The sequence below is a fragment of the Papio anubis genome, chromosome 3 (assembly GCF_008728515.1).
Source record: "Papio anubis isolate 15944 chromosome 3, Panubis1.0, whole genome shotgun sequence".
NCBI classification, from domain to species: Eukaryota; Metazoa; Chordata; class Mammalia; order Primates; family Cercopithecidae; genus Papio; species Papio anubis.
Window position 1 is genome coordinate 27,925,616 of NC_044978.1, and position 21,439 is coordinate 27,947,054.

The 21,439-nt window shown below is 32.3% G+C and overlaps 1 protein-coding gene across 5 annotated transcripts in view; it reads left to right on the forward strand.

Annotated features, from left to right (window-relative positions):
- FSTL5 (follistatin like 5) overlaps positions 1–21,439 on the forward strand; it is a 795,441-nt gene that overhangs the window by 655,471 nt on the left and 118,531 nt on the right. For 3 of the 5 annotated variants that reach the window (XM_021938124.2, XM_021938125.2, XM_021938128.2), the window contains one exon: positions 20,756–20,782. The exons of the other annotated variants lie outside the window; for them this stretch is intronic. In XM_021938124.2, coding sequence (XP_021793816.2) covers positions 20,756–20,782 — 27 coding nt within the window. The remainder of the gene's footprint in view (positions 1–20,755; positions 20,783–21,439) is intronic. 5 annotated transcript variants of the gene reach the window in all.

A 21,439-nucleotide genomic window follows, 5' to 3' on the forward strand; every position in this document is an offset into this window, starting at 1 on the left:
GCACATATTAGGAAATTATTGACTTGTATAAATCTACCAAAAATAATTTTGGAGATTGTTTTCAGTAGTGATAGGATACAATTTTTAAATGAAAAAGCAAATTGTTGTAACAGAAGAGTATAAATTTTTTTTTTGCAAAATTGGGTTGGAATCACGCAACACCTCTCTGATGTGGGGGTACTGCATGACTCTCTGAGCTTTAGTTTTCTTATCTCTAGTATGAAATAAATACTAATACATCAAGAGATTTCTGTTTAGATATTATATATAAGGCACTTGTCATAGTGTGAGACATAAAGTAGCTCTTCCTCTGACTCACATTTGTTTTCTAAAAATAATTTCTTGCTGCTAAAAACATTGACAAAAATCTATTCCTCAAAGGCCTAGAAAACCCAATGATTGCTAGAAATCAGAGTTTTATAATAATGCATATAAATATTGATAACATAGCTATAGGTAGACATGAGTATGTAGGGGCATCTATTTTTATGCATTCAAATATGAAATATTATCTCTTAACATTTAAAAAATGGACTCCACTGATTGAATATACATTTTATTATTAGTGTAGATATTAAGATACTTTAAATAAATTTCAAAATCTTTTTCTAGAGTTCACTTTTGTCACAATCAAAGCAGAAGCTACACTTTAGTCCCCTTTACATTGAGTCAATTTATACTTCTATTATATATTAGAGAATTATTCTGTAATGCACTTTTCCTCTGTTTTTGAAAGATGCAGAGGAGAGAGGTATTGAATCCCATGTAGACAGCAACAAAAATGGGGAAAGATTTGTAACTTTGGGGGCAAATGACACAACAAAGACTTACTTTGTTTGGATACAGCTTCGGAGTAATCATCCAGCTATTTTTTTCATAATGGAGAGCTCAGAATAATATGAATCACATTTTTTCCTACACTACATTTGCCAGAAATATGATACTATTGAGAGAACAATTCATGCAAAGCATCATATGGCTAAGGAGTTTGTGTTTTGCTTCTACCCTAATCTTTGAAGTGGGAAACTTTGATTTACAGTGTCTAACTTTGTCAACAAATATCAATGGAAGTTTTCTCATGTGAGAAATTGAACTACAAAAAAATATGTGCTTCAAAATAATATACTCTACAGCTACATTAGGGATAGGTTTTCATAACTAAGATTTAATAGAGTGATATACAGAGAGAATTTAAATGCAAAGAACAGTAGAAGTGGACCATAGGGGATTGTGTGGTTGCTCACAACAGGGAGTAAGAGAAGATATAAATTATGTAAAGGGATTTAGATAATGGTAACACATTATTTATTCGAAAACGTCTTGTACATAGCATAAGCACTTGACACATTTTCATTCCCAAGGGAAGTCAGTTCCCAGGTAATAATGATTCATCCTCAATATGAAGGTAAATAAAAAGTGGTGTGAACATAAGCTTCTATAGAAAGCTTTTAAGCTACTGGCTGCATTAAGTGCTAAGAACCGACTGACTCATACCTTGCTATGATTTTAGTAAGGAATATGACTAATCCAACTGTTTGAGAGTATCAGAGTATATCTAAATATACTATAATAGAATTTTATAGTCTAAATATAATAAATATACTATAAGGCTAGATACACCATTTTTAAATTATTGTCACAAGCAATTGGAAATATTACCTTATTGTAATAATTCTTACTTTAGAATTAGCTCCAATAAATTAACATTAGTTGGCTGTATGTCTAAAAAATTAATATTTTGATGGTTCATAATTTATTATAAAATACAACAATTTGAAGATTTTTTTAAAAACACGTTTCAAATGGCTAAAGTCTACAAGATTATTCAGGAGATCGAGACCATCCTGGCTAACAGGGTGAAACCCCGTCTCTACTAAAAAAATACAAAAAACTAGCCGGGCGAAGTGGCGGGCGCCTGTGGTCCCAGCTACTCGGGAGGCTGAGGCAGGAGAATGGCGTGAACCCGGGAGGCGGAGCTTGCAGTGAGCTGAGATCCCGCCACCGCACTCCAGCCTGGGCGACAGAGCCAGACTCAGTCTCAAAAAAAAAAAAAAAAAAATTATTTAAACAATATTTATGTATGTTAATAATTATTATTAAAATGAAATAAGCATAATTGCTAATACTAAGATTTAGCAATATTGTAAAATCCAGCCATTTGTTTCCTACTATCTTGAAAAGAAAATTTGAAAAACATATGAATGGTTATGAGGTATCTTCCTATTTCAGAAGTAGAAAAAAGGGTCTTAAAATAGATTAAAATGTGGTCTTTTTACCTATAAAGATAGCATGAATATGACTATCATAAACTTTAGAAATAGAATAGATTCTGATAACATAAACAAATTAATTAATCTCTTTAGTCTTCATTTACTTTCTATTTCTATAGAATGGAGAAATACTTCGAAAGGCAGGTTGCATGGATTTAATGAGACCACTTACGTAGGATCTTATTAATCTCTACAGAGGCTAAGAAGATAATATAAACAGTTGAATAATATAGTGTATAAAGAACTATACATGAAGTCAAATGCAAAAGTCATCAATTAGTAATTATTTCTAGACTCAATCAATATTAGGTGCAGCAGTCATCAGATTAATAATTGTTTTGTTTTGTTTTTACACTCAATAACTGTGAGATAGGTAGAATAATAACAGACACCAAAAATCCATAAAGATAAAGTGCAGATTTCACAGCCTGATAGGATTTTATCCTGATAGACATGAGCTAAGAGCTAGAGTCAAATAGAACCAAATAAAAACAAATATTTATGGAAAAAATAAATTAATGTTTAAAAATATTAGTTTTCATATATTTTATTAAATATAATTCAATAGAGGATATATACTAATTATAATTTAAATCAGAAATTAATAATTTGTATTTCTTTTTGAAAAGCCCCAAATTACTTGTTTAATATTTGATATAGACATTTATGTAGCAATAAGGTTATTATGAAATAAAATGTCTTAAGATGAAGAGTCATCTCGAGGTTAACCATGCTTGATAAGCATTTACTATTTTATAAGCTTTAATTATTTATAATAAATTCCAATATTCATGCGTCTCAATTTGGTCAATGTCATTGTCACACCCTGTGAGGTAACTTGTTCTGTAAATCTTTTCATCTTTTGACCCAGAACACACTGAAAATACTTGTCTTGTGATTTCTGTATCTGAAGACTATAGTTTTAAAATAATACCCTTCAACGTCATAAAATAGATCTGTTTCTAACATGTCACCACTTTTTGCACAAAAGCAGAGCTTTATTATCTAACAAGATGCTATGTGATCTGAATGTCACTAAATTGACAGGTTTTCAGCAGCCATAAACTATTGAGCATCTTTATTGTCTATACAACAAGATAAGAAGTAATGCTTTCTTTTTTTTTTTTTTTTTTTTTAATTTATTTATTATTATTATACTTTAAGTTGTAGGGTACATGTGCATAACGTGCAGGTTTGTTACATATGTATACTTGTGCCATGTTGGTGTGCTGCACCCATCAACTCGTCATTTACATCAGGTATAACTCCCAATGCAAACCCTCCCCCCTCCCCCCTCCCCATGATAGGCCCCGGTGTGTGATGTTCCCCTTCCTGAGTCCAAGTGATCTCATTGTTCAGTTCCCACCTATGAGTGAGAACATGCGGTGTTTGGTTTTCAGTTCTTGTGATAGTTTGCTAAGAATGATGGTTTCCAGCTGCATCCATGTCCCTACAAAGGACACAAACTCATCCTTTTTTATGGCTGCATAGTATTCCATGGTGTATATGTGCCACATTTTCTTAATCCAATCTGTCACTGATGGACATTTGGGTTGATTCCAAGTCTTTGCTATTGTGAATAGTGCTGCAATAAACATACTTGTGCATGTGTCTTTATAGCAGCATAATTTATAATCCTTTGGGTATATCCCCAGTAATGGGATGGCTGGGTCATATGGTACATCTAATTCTAGATCCTTGAGGAATCGCCATACTGTTTTCCATAATGGTTGAACTAGTTTACATTCCCACCAACAGTGTAAAAGCGTTCCTATTTCTCCACATCCTCTCCAGCACCTGTTGTTTCCTGACTTTTTAATGATTGCCATTCTAACTGGTGTGAGATGGTATCTCATTGTGGTTTTGATTTGCATTTCTCTGATGGCCAGTGATGATGAGCATTTTTTCATGTGTCTGTTGGCTGTATGAATGTCTTCTTTTGAGAAATGTCTGTTCATATCCTTTGCCCACTTTTTGATGGGGTTGTTTGTTTTTTTCTTGTAAATTTGTTTGAGTTCTTTGTAGGTTCTGGATATTAGCCCTTTGTCAGATGAGTAGATTGCAAAAATTTTCTCCCATTCTGTAGGTTGCCTGTTCACTCTGATGGTAGTTTCTTTTGCTGTGCAGAAGCTCTTTAGTTTAATGAGATCCCATTTGTCAATTTTAGCTTTTGCTGCCGTTGCTTTTGGTGTTTTAGACATGAAGTCTTTGCCCATGCCTATGTCCTGAATGGTACTACCTAGGTTTTCCTCTAGGATTTTTATGGTATTAATGCTTTCTTATTTTGATCTATTGCCTAAATTTTCTCCGCAAGGCATTATATACCTTTAATGGACCTCCTATCTCATATTACACAATGCCAGTGTGACTAATTTATTTTAGGATAAGTTGACAATGGTGATGAAATTTTATTTATATAAATTTAGGCATGTGGACTGAATACACTTACATATAGCGACAGTGCTGAGTATACAATCTCTAGGAAACTTAAAAATATTTACATACTAGCGTTGTATTGCTTGTGTTCAGGAGAAAATGTTAGGACTCTCTTTGAGGTTTTATAATTCCAAAGGTTTCAAACCTAGTTAATTCTTTAACAAATAACTGTGTTCTTAAGTTTAACAAAAGTAGAATTATCATTGCTTTATGATTCTCTTAGTGTTCTCTGTTATAGGAATTCGGTCAGATAATGGCATAAATGTTCAAAGAGTTAACGAAACAAATATATCTTTGAAACGCCCAGACTCTGGGGTAAGGGGGTGAAGTGAGGTGTTTTCTCAAAGTTTTGTGAAGTCTAATTTATGCCATATATTTTTATTAACTGTGTGCCAACAGCCCAGATTATACAACTGTGTTTCCTTTGTCCTGTTTACCCAAATACCTGAATTCTGATAAAGGCTGACTGTGTCTGAATGAGTTAGATAGAGTAAGTCAGACAGTTTGATTCTTGTTCTTCCTCCTTATTTGCTTTATATCCCAACTATATGTGCATTTTATATTTATGTTAAATATGAAATGTTGTTAAATAGGAAATGTCTTTAAAGTTACTTTTCTATCTCATGCAGTAAAATGGTAGGCCCATTTGAATATCTTTCCCCTAAATTAATGTACTGTCTGTTTAATACATATGGTCATACTCAACTCTGGTATAAAGAATAATACCTTTGGAAACATTCTACAGTAGTGAAATTTTAATAGAATCAGATTATTAATGAATAAAATATTTCTACTTTTATCTCAAATATGCCCTAACAGGTCAAAATGTGTTTGTAAATATAATTTCTTACTATAAAGTAAGGATTCTGTGTGTGTATAATATACATAGTTCAGCCATTATCGTGCAAGTTATAATTATACTAATATTAATGTCAAAATGTAATTTCAGAGTTATGTTTCACAATGCAAAAGAAAACACCAGAGGACCCTGTATGATTAAGAAGTTATAATCCTAAAAATTTGCCTAAAGTTATTGTCAACACAAATAACTGACAGAAACTCATTATCATAAATAAATAAAGTCAACCCCCCAAAAACTAGCCTATAAGTTTAAGAAGGCATTTCAAAGACAAGGAAAAATGAAGTATCACTACGAATTATGTAAAGATGCTAATCCTCGTTAATTATGAAGAAAACATACCTTAAAATAATAGAGAAATATCTAAAATACTAGAGAATGCTATTTCACATCCACTATAATACCAAAAGTTAAAAAGTTGCATATTACCAAGACTTGGTGAGATATGAAAACATAGGAATTGTCCTACATTGCCAGCAGTAGTATTCGTTTTACTGCCCTTTGGAAAGCATTTTGGCATTATCCATTAGAGTTAATTTTGCCTTTGCCTTGAGAGCCGGCAATCTCACACATTAGAGTCACATTATATTCCCATACATACAGAAACTGTTTAGGAAGAACCTCCCATGGATTGAATATTTTGCTGTATATTTTTTTTGTATTTGAATTGAATATTTGTATTGAACCAAACTGATTTAATTTCATGCATACACTTCGAAATGGCTATAATTATTTGACTTCTGTAATTCAAATGTGTGTAAAGCTAGTTACCTTACAAAGTAAGTGAATACCAAGGGAGTATTACCCTTGACTTAACTATTTCTTAATTGTACATTAGAAGAGAGTAATTTACATCGTTTGGAAGGTGACTAAGAGCTTTTATGGTTAGGAGAATAAAAATTCTGCAGAGAACAATGGGTTTGTTCATTTATGCTTTCACCTTTTCAGTATTTCTTGAGGAACAAAGAAACAGGTGGCTAGCATGTGGTCAACACTGAATACATCAATTCTCTATTTTCAGAAAGTCTTGAAGTCCTTCTTTCAGAAAGGAAGTTGAGTGCAGGTAGGAATGAAGGGCAACAATAATACATAGTAGAATAAAATAATTGCTGTTATATGCACATAAGCGAAGCGAGATGAGACTGCAGACACAGAAACAAGTAGTCTCTATTGAGGTAATGAACATTGAGCTGATCTTTGATGTTTGTAGTGACACTTCCATAGCTGGAGATTTAAGAGAATATCGAGCCTAGGAAAGATCGAGGACATTTTTTTTTTTCTTTTTTTGAGACAGAGTCTCGTTCTGTTGCCCAGGCTAGAGTGCAGTGGCATGATCTCGGCCTACGGCAACCTCCCCCTTCCAAGTTCAAGCGATTCTCCTGCCTCAGCCTCCCTAGTAGCTGGTATTACAGGCGTCTGCCTGCCACCACCTCCGGCTAATTTTTGTATTTTTGGCAAAGACGGAGTTTCACCATGTTAGCTAGGATGGTCTCGATCTCCTGACCTCATGATCCACCCATCTTGGCCTCCCAAAGTGCTGGGATTACAGGTTTGAGCCACCACGTCCGGGCCAGGAAATATTAATACATGATGGGTTTGGTTAACTTTGTGTAACATATGATTATAAAAATATTTACAATACTAGACGAGAATGTATTGTGATGTACAATCTGATTAAGAAAGACATTGAAGTGTATGAACGAAAAAAAGCCAAATTAGAAAACATATACAAGCTATATTTCTCTGTCAATGAAAAGAGTCAAACTCTGTAAAATATTTGTAGAGATTTATTCTGATCTAAATATGAGTGACCATGGCCGTGACACAGCCCTCAGGAGGTCAAGAGAACATGTTCCCCGGGTCATCAGGGTACAGCTAGGTTTTATACATTCTGGGGAGGCATGAGACATCAATCAAACACGTTCAAGAAATACATTGATTTGCTCTAGAAAGGCAGGACAATTCAAAGTCAGGGTGAGGGGGGTGGGCTACCAGGCTATATAGGTAAATTTAAACATTTTCTGGTTGTTGGTTGAGTTTGTCTAAAGACCTGGGATCAATAGAAAGGACTGTCTTGGTTGCGATAAGACGTTTTAGAGACCAAAGTTTTACTATGCAGATGAAGCTTTTAGCTAACAAGCTTCAGAAAGAATAGGATGTAAAATTTTTCTTACTAGACTTAAAGTCTGTGTTGATATTAATGTCAGAGGGTTAATATGAGGCATGTTCCATCCCCACCTCCCATCATGCCCTGAAACAGCCTCTCAGGTTAAATTTTAAGAGTCCTGGCTGAGGAGGAAGTCCATTCAGATGGTTGGGGACCTTCGAATTTTATTTTCGGTTTACCCTTCAAAGGTAAAAGTTATTTTCTACATATTCATTATTTAGTTTTTATCCTGGAGATACCACAATAAGCATTTTTATGCTGGATTTTATTTTTTACATATAGTAGGCATTTGAGTATTTTATTTATTACCAAGGTAGGTTTAATTCAAATTTCAATTCCCAGCAAAGTTTATAAGACAAATTGTCTTGTAGTTTACTATTTAATCTTAAGGGGAAATATGTATTGTGGAAACTCATTACACCATGCTCCTGGAATTCAGTTAATATGGGTTTTCAATTATCTTCCTTTATCCATCTGTTGAATATTATTTTGCACAATAGAATTTCCTAAAAGATAGTGTTACCTGGCTTATCAGCCTATGTGAATTTCCAGGAATAAAAGCAGTGCATTCACAAAATCTTATTTTTCATAGTATATGATTATATCAAAATAAAGACTAAATTATGCCTTAGGCCTCTTATGCCTATTAAATTATAAGCATTAAATTGGAGCAAAACTGACACTGGAAAGAACTTATTATAATAGATAGAAGATAATCTGCTGTCCGTTTTTCATGCCTTTGTGGTTCACTGAGCATCCTTTCCTTCCTGCCTATATATACATAAGATTGGTACAGGTTTGGCCAGAAAGACAATTTTGGCTACAGAGCCTAACCCGAAAATATTTCGTGTAGTACTTAAAAAAAGTAGATGTTCTGCTTGTCAATTTACTTTTAGAACATTATTATCTTACTATACCGTGTTTGATTACTCTCTTATACTTTTTAACACGTGCTTGCTTTATTTTGCTTTTGTATATTAAGCTATTTTAGAAATTAACTTGATTAGAGACATTTATACAAGTGAAATTTTAGTAGACCCAATGTTCTAAAATACTTGGCAATGTCTAGCACAAAATGAGGGCTCCATAAATGTTTCTTCTAGTTATCATTATTGTTATTATTCCAGGTCGATGATTATTAGCTTTAAAATTTTCTCAAGTGTATTAAATAGTGGATAAAACATATTCAAATGGGTAAAAATAATAGCACAATATTCTAGATATAGGACTATTTTAGAAAACATAATAAATGAGATATTTTATGTTTGTATTTAATGTAAAAATATTTTAAACTTCAAATATTTTAGGAATCATTTATACTTTTATTAGCACTATGACAACCAACTGCTTGACTGTTTATTCTTGTATCTAGGTATTATTTTACAATGTCACATTCACATGAAACATTTCATCCTCAAGTTTGAAAGATTCTCCAAGAGCCTAATATCTATAGTTTTTTTAAATCTGATAATTTTTCTTTGCTGTTTGTCTTGTATAGTAAGTGTGGGAAAGATATGTTTCAAGGAAATGTTAGTAAAAAAAATTATATATATACACAATATATAATTAGTTATATATATAAGCAAAATATATTTTTATTAGTAAAATATATATTTTATTAGTAAATATATATACTTAATCAACATTACATAATACAGGAGGAAAAGCCTTTTTATATCCTATTATCAAAGTCTTTCTTGACCACATTTTATTTTCAAGAGTGAGCAGTAATTAAAGTTTACATGTGTGTGGAGTCTCTGTGATATCAGAAGGTGTCAGCTGGAAATGCTCTCACATTTCAGTGCCTACGTTCATTCTTATCACAGCCACAGTTGGCTACACTGCTGCTACTTGGCCTAATTTTCTTGCTATCTCTGTCATTTCTCTGCTGAGCATCTTTGACCCCATTCTCTTTTTCTCTGTGCCAATAACTGCAGCTGCTATCTGTTGCTTGTTCTGCCCTTGTTTCAGTGTTGACAATGGAAGGAAGAATAGCTGGCATCGCTCTGTCTTATTAATATAGTAACCTTATTGTATGGGAGTGGAGACTGAAATGAAGGGGAGAGAGAGGGAAGGTAGGACTAGGGGAGAACAAGCATATTTGTCATATTCCAGTATGTGTTTCTCCATTGTAACAATTTGAGTTAGTGAGACAGCCCTTAGTAGGAGCAATAATGTTTCAAACAAAGAAGACAAGAAATGATAAAATAATGTTGGCAGTACCTCCAAATTCATAACCTGTTTTTCTTTGACCAGGCTTAGATATTGATGTTACTTTTCTATGCTTTAATTTTTCCTTCTAAACTAAAGAGAAAAATTGTGATTCTCAAACTGGTTTACAGGCACTTAGGAATATGAAGAAGACTTAAGGCTTGTGACAGAATAGAGATTTCAAATCAGGTAGCATTATGACCAGAGGATTTAATGTATTAATATTAATGTAAGATGCATGTGAGTAATTACAGGAAAAAAAAACACTGTGGATGACTCGAGACATTTTTATAATTTCAATATTTTCCTCTCTCTTTAAAAATATTGAACTGATTTGTAATATTCAAATCACCATGAGTTTCACTTAATTCATCTAGCAAGATAGGTAAATTATACTAACTACAAGCCTATCCACCAAACTTTTTAGGAGAACAGATACTCTAAGTGGTAACACTGAAGAGTTGGGATCAAAACATCTAGAGCTTAGTATGTAATTTTAAGCAGAAGCTGCCATTCCCTCCCTACTAGTGCAAGTAAAACAAGGAGACTAATGTTTTTTTGAGTAAGTGCTACTTTCAAAATTGAATCACAGAGAAGGAAAAAATATCCAAGGATAAAAGATTTAGAGACACCCCAGGCTGAAGATGAGTTGGCCAGTGCCAAATACTCTAATTCAACAGGATGACTTAACAAATAAATAAAATAGCAAATTAATTCTACAATTAATCCATCTTCTTGGGATCACCAGGATACATTTTAATTCAAGATCTTAAATTCTGCCATGTTTAAACTTTGTTTATGAAAGAAATTATTGTTTTGTAATTCTTTAATTTTTGATATCAAAATTCTTACTGCATAACACAGATGTCTGGGTTCTCTATCACAAACTTGTTCAAGAACTAAGATATATTTTAAGTACTTTAAAGAAAACTTCAGTTCTAGGTTAGTTTTTCCTTTGTTCCAAGCACATAGAATTAGTTGGTATGGTAGAGTATAGGATGTCTTTACTCCTCTATGTCTTCAAAGATAAGCCAATTTAGTTGAATTATGAACTATGTATTTACCCAGAATACCTACATAGCAGCATACACAATATATTTGATGTTTTTTGTTATAATTTATAATTTCCCTCACAAAATATCTAGCAATTTTTCTTAATAAATACTGTTTTAAAGTAGTCAATTTCCTTCAAATATGGGCTATTTTATTTTATATTATGAATACAATTATATTTATATGTTAACCTTATATATATTATATATTTCAAATGCACTTAAATAAATATTAAACAGTGAGGAGCTCAGAATATGTAGTAGGAATACAATTATTTGAAATAATGTCCTTAAAAAAAATTTTGGTATATTACAGCAACTTTAAAGAAAGCTTTAAACCTTTACCATCTTAATTTTTTTCTTGAGCATATGCTAATTAATATCTAAGTAGCTTTCTACTTCTCTAATGATTATGTTCTCTGCAATGATAAGGAGAGTTCTCATATAGCCCTAACTAAAGGTTAAGGTGTACTTTTTTTGCAATGTTTTATTTTGGATACTTTTCTATTAATTTAGCTTTATATGTATGATCATCTTGAGTTCCACCTAGGATATATATGGCTGCATAACCAACATCTATTGAACAACTGATTATGTGCCAGGCACTTAATATATATTATAATCATTTCATTTTTAAATTGTCTTATCCCTATGGTATATTTTCTAAATGAAGAAGTTAAACCAAAAACAGAAGTTATTTTACTTTGCTTGCCACATACTTAAAATAATACAGTATAAGTGAGTCAGAAGGCAACATTTCTTCCCTATTTATCTGCAGCTAATTACCCACTATTCTTTTATTATGTCACTGTTTATCATTTATTATGTAAAAAAAAAACCACACACATTTGTGTGAATAATTATCAAAATCAAGTCACTTTCTGAGAGTGGTAGGCTTAGTATGTATATATAATGAGAAGTTTAGGTGTTGCCAATCTGGCTAGGAGGATGTTAGCTAGAAAAGTTGTTTGGAAGGTTATGTTTTCTTATTAGCAATTTCTTACTCTAAGACTATGGTGTCCAAGATTAACTAGTTACCATCATCTCCTGCAATACACACCCTTGCAATGTCTTCCCACATTGAAACAGTAAATGTCTCTATCATACATAAAGCAGGATGGAGATGAAGGTGACTTTCTTCTGACACCAGGTCATAAAGGGCATGATGGCCTCTGCCTCGATTTTTTGGATCACACATTCTGGGAGAAACCCAGTGACAGAATGTGAGGACACTTAAGCAGCCTTGGGCAGAAGCCCAGGGAATAAAAAACTGAGGCCTCCTGCTAACCACCAGCACCAAATTGCCAGTCATATAAATGAGCCCCTTAAGAAGTGGATCTTCCAGCCGAAGACAAGCCTTCAGATGAATGTAACCTCATGAAATACACTGAGAAAGAACCCTCCCAGCCAAGCTATATTCGCGAAGACCATAAATGTTTATTGTTGTTTTCAGCCACTAAGTTTGAGACAATTTGTTACATACTATGACATAACCACTGCATACTTTCTGTTTGCTTGGTTTGTCATCGGAAGGAAGGAAAGATGGATGTTGTTTTTATTTGTTTATTTCTGTGGTGGCTTTAGTCTTTTGACTTAACAACAATTCTTACCTTGTCGTGGATTCAATGAGACTAATTTGATTGTCAGGAGTAGACTTATATTGTTTGATTAAGTAATGGATTATTTGAAAACTGAGGTGAACTTGAAACTGGCAGTGTGAAGCAGTCAGAGATGCATCCACATTCAGAACATGGAAACCTGCATTCCATAGACAGCTTCTGACATTTCTTGCCTCTCTCCTGGGTTGCGTGGACTCTTCTTCCATGTCACACCTTCTTGAGTCACAAGTTATCATAGTCCTGACTATACCACGCTATCGTGCCTGTTGCTATGCATTCTTAATGCTCCTGTTCCCTCTGATCTCTGCTTTTCAGGTGTCATTTCTTGATTCCAGTTACCTCCCAAAAGAATCTGATTATCGCATCTCATCACTTTTTCAAAACTAAAGCCACAGTTTTCTGGCTAATTTCTGTATTGCATGCCCTAATGTAAGCCAGGCACTACAGCCTAATCAGCTTATGTTAAGACATTAGGTTAAAACCCTGTGTGGTCACAGGGGGAAACCATCTTCAATTAATTTCCAAAGAATGACAGGTTCATTTGAAAGTGGCTTTGAATTTGGCATATGGCAGGCAATGTACTTGACATATCAAATGTTGTTTCTAGCCTAAAAATAGCATAGTTTAAATGTCTTAGTTCATTCTCCATATGTATATTCAAAGAAATTTCAACTACCATAGCACTATCCATACGTTTTTTACAGATTACACTTTATCCACATTTTTCTTTTAAGGTTGCCCTTTTTTATTTGCCTGCTGAAATTAAGTCAGTTTCTTAAATCCAAAAAGAAAGCAGTCAATAAAACGTCTACTTTAAATGTTATCATTATATAAATTCACTTTATCAAAAAATGATTTGCAATGGTGAAAACCTGAAACTTTCAGACAAGGAGAAGCACAAGCAAAAAAATATATATATATATTTAATATAAAATTCAGACAATTTACACATGAATAGCCAAGAAAAGTAGCTCTGCATAGTACAGCATGCTGTTATATAGGTAACTACCTTATTGCTGTTGCTTATATAGCATCATTCAGCTCTCCACATACATTTCTTTACAGTGAAAGCATATTTAATATGAGATCTATCACTTTGAAAATAAGTGTAAGATTCTAACATAGAAAATAAGGCAATTTACTGAAAAGCACTAATAAAGATTTCAGTCACTCCTGTCAGCCACCTATTCCACTGAGCCACATTTTCATTATAAGGTGTATATTATCTTCAAAAAAAACTTTACATTTCAGTTATGTAGTGAATACATATTAAATTAAGTGGTTTATAACTTTGACGGTTTTATTGTTCAATTATGAATAAAAGATACCAAAGCAGATAATTTTTATTGCATACTGAGTACATTAGTTGTTTCACAGAGCTCCATGTGTGAAAGGAAAAGTTATTTAGTCCAAAGTCTTGGTCCAGACAAACTAACTATAGTGTGAAAACTAAGCTGGGTCGGCCAGGCATGGTAGCTCATGCCTGTAATCACAACAATTTGGGAAGCTGAGGCAGGCAGATTACCTGAGGTCAAGAGTTCGAGACCAGTCTGGTCAACATGGTGAAGCCCCATCTCTATGAAAAATATAAAAATTAGCCAGGTGTGGTGGCACACACCTGTAATCCCAGCTACTCAAGAGGCTGAGGCACAAGAATCGCTTGAACCTAGAAAGTGGAGGTTGCATTGAGCAGAGATCACGCCACTATACTCCAGCCTGGGCAACAGAGCGTGGGCCTTAAAAGGTGACTGGAGAGAAAACTAGGTGGAGATTTCTGGTAAGGATATCCCTTAAAATAAAGAGATTCAAAAAGTCTTGATGTTTGGAATGTGAATTGAAGATGACAAGGACATATCATGGAAGCCCCTATGTGCTATACTAAGGACATTGAGGAAAAAAACAAGTGTAAGAGTGTGTGTGTGTGTGTGTGTGTGTGTGTGTGTATGTATGTATTTACATATAATAAATTCACTATATATATATACTTAGTGTGTGTATATATAATTTATTATATATAAATATATAATTTATTATATGTAAATATATTTTTATATATGCGTAAATATATCTAATAAATTACATATAAATTCACTATACATATATACTTAGTGTGTGTATAAATACACACACATACTAAGGACATTGATAAAAAATATGTAAATACATATATTTACATATAATAAATTAACACACATATATATATCACAGTAGTGGCATATTTAAGCCTGAATTTATTATATGTAGCTGTTTTTATTGTCTGAAGGATAAATTAATGTGGTGAAACAAAGCCATTCCAATATATAAGCAACTGTTAAAAATGTAAAATGTATATGGCAATACTCTAATAGAAAACAAGGAGCTGAGGACATAAGCAGAAGGTAAAAGTTTTCTCCAAATATTTCCAAATATATTCAATATCACTGATAACCAACTAATATATATTTACAAATGTAATATATAATACATTATTATTTTAATTTATATATATATTACATATATATATTCACATTTAGTTAACTTGTTCACACGGTCATGCACACACACACATGCATACAATAATAGTTCACCTGAAGTGTTTGAAATGAATAATTTCACAGATCACTAGTGATGCTGGTGACAATCTTTTGGAAATCAACCTGGCGTATATCAAATGTTTTAAAGGTTCTCATACTGCTTGCAGGGACATGTACTACTGGTAATAACTACTTAGCGGGATGGTCATCACAGTGATCACATACACACACAAACACACATACACATACACCTGTATGACTGATAAATGTCCATGATATTTATTGAGCTTCTATTACTTATGCTAGCCTCTGATATTGGTACTAGGTTAGAATTAATGAAGAAGTAAATCATAATATTTTTAAAAAGCAGAAATTCATGTGATGAAACTATTTAAACCATGTATAAAGGCTGGATTAGGTATGTTATAACAAATGAATAAAAGGCATGGAAAATTATATTTATATATCATATATTTATATATTTTATCAGCTACATTTCCATATATGTAGGTATTTATATGAAAATCAGAAAAATAATGAAAAGACATGAAAAAATGCATTATATGCTTGTAATCCAAGCACTCTGGAAGACCAAGGTGGGTGGATCACCTCAGGTCAGGAGTTTGAGACCAGCCTGAACAACATGGTGAAATCCCGTCTCTACTAAAAATACAAAAAAAAAAAAAAAAAAAAAAAAAAAAAAAAAAAAAAAGCTGGATGTGGTGGCAGGAGCCTGTAATCCCAGCTATTCGAGAGGCTGAGGTAGGAGAATCTCTTGAACCCAGTGCATGGAGATGGCAGTGAGCTGAGATCTCGCCATTCCACTCCAACCTGGGCAACAAACAACCAACTCCCAAACTAACAAAGAAACAAACAAAGAGAGAATGTATTATTATACCAGGGCAATTAAATTTGAGGTTTTTTTAAATTTAATACACGTTCTAACTCTGTATATAAAATGGAATATGTTTTAAAAAGACAATAACAATATGTATGATTTTTAAGTTAACTAATTGCAGAATACATTTTATCTACACAGTATTTGTTGCCTTCATCTAGGAATAGTTTATATTCCCATCTAGCTTATTTTTAGTGGCTGTTACATTTAATTTGCTACAATTTCTATATTCTAGTAAACCATCAATATATTATGCTTTTAAGCTATTGTAAACAAAATTTTATTTTGCGTCTTATTCTTACAGAAGAAAAATATAGAAATTGGATATTTATCTTGTATCTTGCTAAATAATAGATCTTATGAACTTCATTTGTACTTTTACTTTAATCTTTTGTGACTCATTTTGACTTCAAATTTTGATTGTCTTCTATTTATACTATTTATACAATTTATATTTGTTTCTTAGATTAATTGCTCAACTCATGAAAAATTCATTTCAAATAATCATAATTCAATATTTTGATTCTCCATTTAGTAATTTATCTATTTTAAAAAATTCACTTTTATAGATTTAGGGAGTACAAGTGCAGTTTTGTTACATGGATTTATTGCCTAGTGGTGACGTCTAGACTTTTAGTGTAACTATCACCTGAATAGTAAACATTGTACCCAATATGTCACCTTTTATTCCTCGCCCACTTCCAACCCTACCACTAATGTCTATTATTTCTTTTTTATGTCCATGTGTACCCATTTTCTAGCTCTCACTTGTAAGTGAGAATATTCAATATTTGAATTTCTATTTCTGGGTTATTTCGTTTAGGATACTGGCCTGTGGTTCCATCCATGTTACTGCAAAAGACAAGATTTCATTTCCTTTTATGACTGAGTAGTGTGTGTGTGTGAGTGTGTGTGTGTGTGTAATACATTCTTTATCCAATCATCCATTGATGATCACTTATTTATTATTCTGGCATATGTTAGTTTTTTATTAATTAATTTATTAATTTAAATTCATTATTTAAATTAATGAAAAAACTCTATTCTTAGTTTATTAGTTTACTAAGAGAATTTATATTATACTTAGTAATATGCTATGTATTTTATCAGATTGCATTTTTATTTGGTTAAATTATATTGACAGTCCTTAACTGACAAACTAATATGATGTATTAAATTAATTTCTTTTTGTTAAAATTTTAAGTTCAGGGGTACATATTCAGATTTGTTACACAGGTAAATGTGTGTCATGGGGATTTGTTGTACAGATTACTTCATCATCCAAGTATTCATCTAGTGCCCATGAGTTACTTTTCTTTATATGCTCCCTCCTCCTATCCACCATACTCCAATAGGCCTCAGTGTGTTCTCTTTTATGTTTCCATGTCTTCTCACCATTTAACTCCCACTTATAAGTGAGAACACGTGGTATTTCTTTTTCTGTTCCTGCATTAGTTTGCTAAGGATAATGGCCTCTAGTTCCATTCAAGTTCCTGCAAAGGACATGATTCCATTATTTTTGATGGCTGCATAGTATTCCATGGTATACATATTCCATATTTTCTTTACCCAATCTACCATTGATGGGCATTTAGGTTGATTCCCTATCTTTGCTATTGCGAATAGTGCTGCAATGAATCTATGTGTGCATGTGTCTTTATAATGGAATGATTTATATACATTTATATACATTTGGGTATATACTCAGTAATGGGATTGCTGTGTCAAACAATTTTTTTTTTTAAAGTCTTTGAGGAATCACCCTGGTATTAAGCCAAGTACCCATTAGTTATTTTTCCTGACCCTCTCCCTACTCCCCCCGACCCATCAAAAGGCCCTCTTTCTCCTCCTCCTCCTCTTCCTGTCTCTCTCTCTCTGTCTGTCTGTCTTGTTTGGTCAGTAGTGCTTCAGTTCAGTCCATGCATTATCCTTTTTCTAACACTGTTTGGGCCCACATGGTTAATTTTCTTTTTTTTGTTGTTATGTTTTATATAAATTGTGGTTATATTTGGTTTTTAAAAATATTCAATTTATTGATGAATTTTGTGGGTTTGAAGATTTGCATATTTGCATGTTTACTTTGTTGTCTGAAAATGCAGAAACAATCTCTGCTTATTGGAACATATTTGCAGAGTAGAACCAGGCTTTTTGTTTTGTAGTTTCCTTTGTGGCCACCCTTGTAGATCTGTCAATAAAATTGGCAAATGCTTTCTGTTTGTGTAGTAAAACAATCATTGTAAATACCGTAATTCAATGTTGATAATTGTATTGTTGAAACTTTGTCTTTATTTTTCTTCATTTTTCAAATACTGAGAGTGATATGTTAAAGAAACAGACCATGATTGTGGATTTATTTATTTTACATCCAACCTTAACAGTTTCTGCCTCCTATTTTAATACTATGTTTCAGCTTATGTAATTTGAAATTCAGTATGTAGTGACTTGAATTTTATCTTATCTGATATTAGTATTACAAAGTCTGTACTTTTTGGTATTTATTCCTAAATGACTGCCAATCTTAAAAATGTCTCTGTCCTTAGTTCTAATGTCCTTACTCCTTTAAAATAATGGTGCTTTGATATGCCACTAGAATTTTTCACATGCTTTTTTCCTATCTGGAAATTGAATCATACCTTCCACTTAGTTTACTCTTACTTACTTCACCTTGATCATAATTAGAGAAGTTCGCCCTGTTTAACAATGTCTAATCCACCCAACAAATGCATTCACATTACTATGTTTTTCTCTTCTGTAACACACTAAATTCATAACTTTGAATTTTTTTCTGTCATCATTTGATTACTTTTTGTCTGCCCAATTAGAATATAGACTCTATGGGCCAGAGATTGCCTGTTCTAACCTGTGTATGGTAGTGCTGAATACATCTAACACATGCTAGGTACTCAATTGGTACTAAGTGAGTGGAGGGAGATATAAGGAAATACATGCTTTGTTGTTTTTTTATAGGCCAGAGAAAGAAGTATAAGGCTAATCATAGTTCAACCTTTCCTAAAACTACAAAAAAGTCCATTTCTTTTGCATTGTGTGTGCAGACTTACTTGATGTTATCATGAATAAATTATCCAGCTTTATCTTTTTAAACCAATCTTACACGCCAAATATACCAAATTACTTGACACATTCTCTCAATATGTTCTGATGTTTCTGGTTGATATACCTTGAACATATTTTCTTTTTGTCATGTGTGGAATAACCTCTCTAGCCCCCTACACCACACAGCACTCTTGAAAGCTTTGGTAATATTACATTTCTTGTGCATCAGCATCTCAATGAAGCTGTCCCTCCAGTATCCAACCTCTTTTCATAGATGATCATTCTGTCTTGTCCACATTTGCTGAATTTGAAATTTGCTTCTTCCCCCTCATTTATTAGATGTTTGTTTCTATTTGTTTTCATGGTTCTCTTTCCTCCTGTGTCTATAACCTCTCCTTGAGAATAGGATTTGTCCTTTTGTCATTTTATAACATATTTAGTTGACAAAGATTGAATATGTTTAAGATGAAAAGATGATGTATATATTATGTAATGATTATCACAATTAACACATCCATCACCACCCACATTGTACGTTACATGTTCAGAACTTATTCATCTCATAATTGAAAGTTATACTTTTTCTTATTTGTTCAAAGTGCACTGCAGGCATAAGAACAACAGCACAAAATGTGCTACAGGAATGCACACATCATGTATTTAAGTTTGGATAAATGTCATTAAGGAATTAAAAAACTAAAAATTGTAAATGTTTACCATTGATAATTAATGTTTTAAAGAAATATAGCAGATGCTGAAAACTGCATGACTCGGGCCTTAAGCCTAAGTGAGGAGTGCTAGACTTCATTCTTGGCTCTGAAACATACACATGTGGGTTCAGTTGAAAAAAAAATTCATTAAGTTTTAATATGGTCAAAATGCTGGAAGTAATTGCTGTGTATGAGATTTTCTATTAGTTACACTTTTATGATTTTGCTTTAAGAACTTATAGTGTTATTGTAATTTTGAATTATTAAAGAGGCAGGCATTTCCTTCACAATAATTTCAATTGGATTTTTTTTCTTAATTTCTATCTTAATATATTAGCTCTTTACTGATTAAGTCGCTATATAATATTTTTAAAACCTGTTGTTCAAGGACAATTCAGTATGTACTGAAAGAAGCAAAGCATACTTAGATCTATTTCTGTCTGTTTTAAAACAGTAAAAATATATACTCCTTAAAAATAGTCCAATTTGGTGTTCAAGATCTTGGATTTACAAGAACTCTTCTTGTTCAGGAGTATTTCATATTATGTAAAAATATTATATATTGTGATTATTGCAAAATTTAAGAGTATAACTTTTTCTATTAGTAGCTTAAACTGTCAGCCTAATAGTTTTAACTACCAAAACTTGCTCTAAAAATACATTTCAATTAAACTAACTTAAGCTTCCTGTTTTTTTTTAATGCAGAGTAAAATGTTCTTTGTTTATTAACAAAATCTGTATTCCAAATAAGAATTGTCTATATCAAAAAATGTACAAAGCATTATTAGTTAATTCCAACATGCTATTGTTTTGTTAATTTAAAGTAGCTCACTGAATTAACTTCACTATGTTTATATACACATTCTATCACAGATACTTTGACCTCTTTAATAATATTTATATTACTATATAGCAAAAGCTCTCTTTACTCATTTTTCTTTTTCTTTTTCTTTCAACATGCTGCAGTAGCTAACATATTATGGAGAGAAGAAGGTACTAAGTTAAATTATTTTTACATTGTGACAATTTTGCTTGATTATTATTAGATTTGTTGATTATCTTTTCTATCATTAATTACCTTTTTTATTTTGATTCAATATTTCAGTTGATGGTATTTCAATATTCTTGTGTAAGCCTACTACCATTACACATTTATCACTTCTCATCAGCTTGATTAATTACTGATACATAACCAGAAAGTTTCATTGTGATATATTGAAATGCTTTAAGAGTATAAAATTACATCAAAGAAATAAAAACAATCTCAGTTAAATATAATTTACATAATAAACTCTGATTAACTTACAGTAAGAATATTTATAAAAACTGTGCCTTATCAAGGGAATATAATAAATTATATTAAAATCTGGGTTACATTTGAAGGGCCTGGATTCAAATGTAGTCTTTCAAGTTTACAAACAATAGGGCAAGTTACCCTGCACAATCTTCTTATCACAAAAAGGAGTATAGTAGTTGTTAATACTCAGTAGCGTTATTATCAGTTCTTTAGTTATTATCAGCACTCAATAAACAGTATCCATTTTCATATATTATTGCAATTGTTATTGGTTTTCTTCATCTAGTCACAAAGGCTGGGAAGAATGCGTTTGCCCAGGTACTTAAATAGTCCATCAATTGTGGTTAAATGAA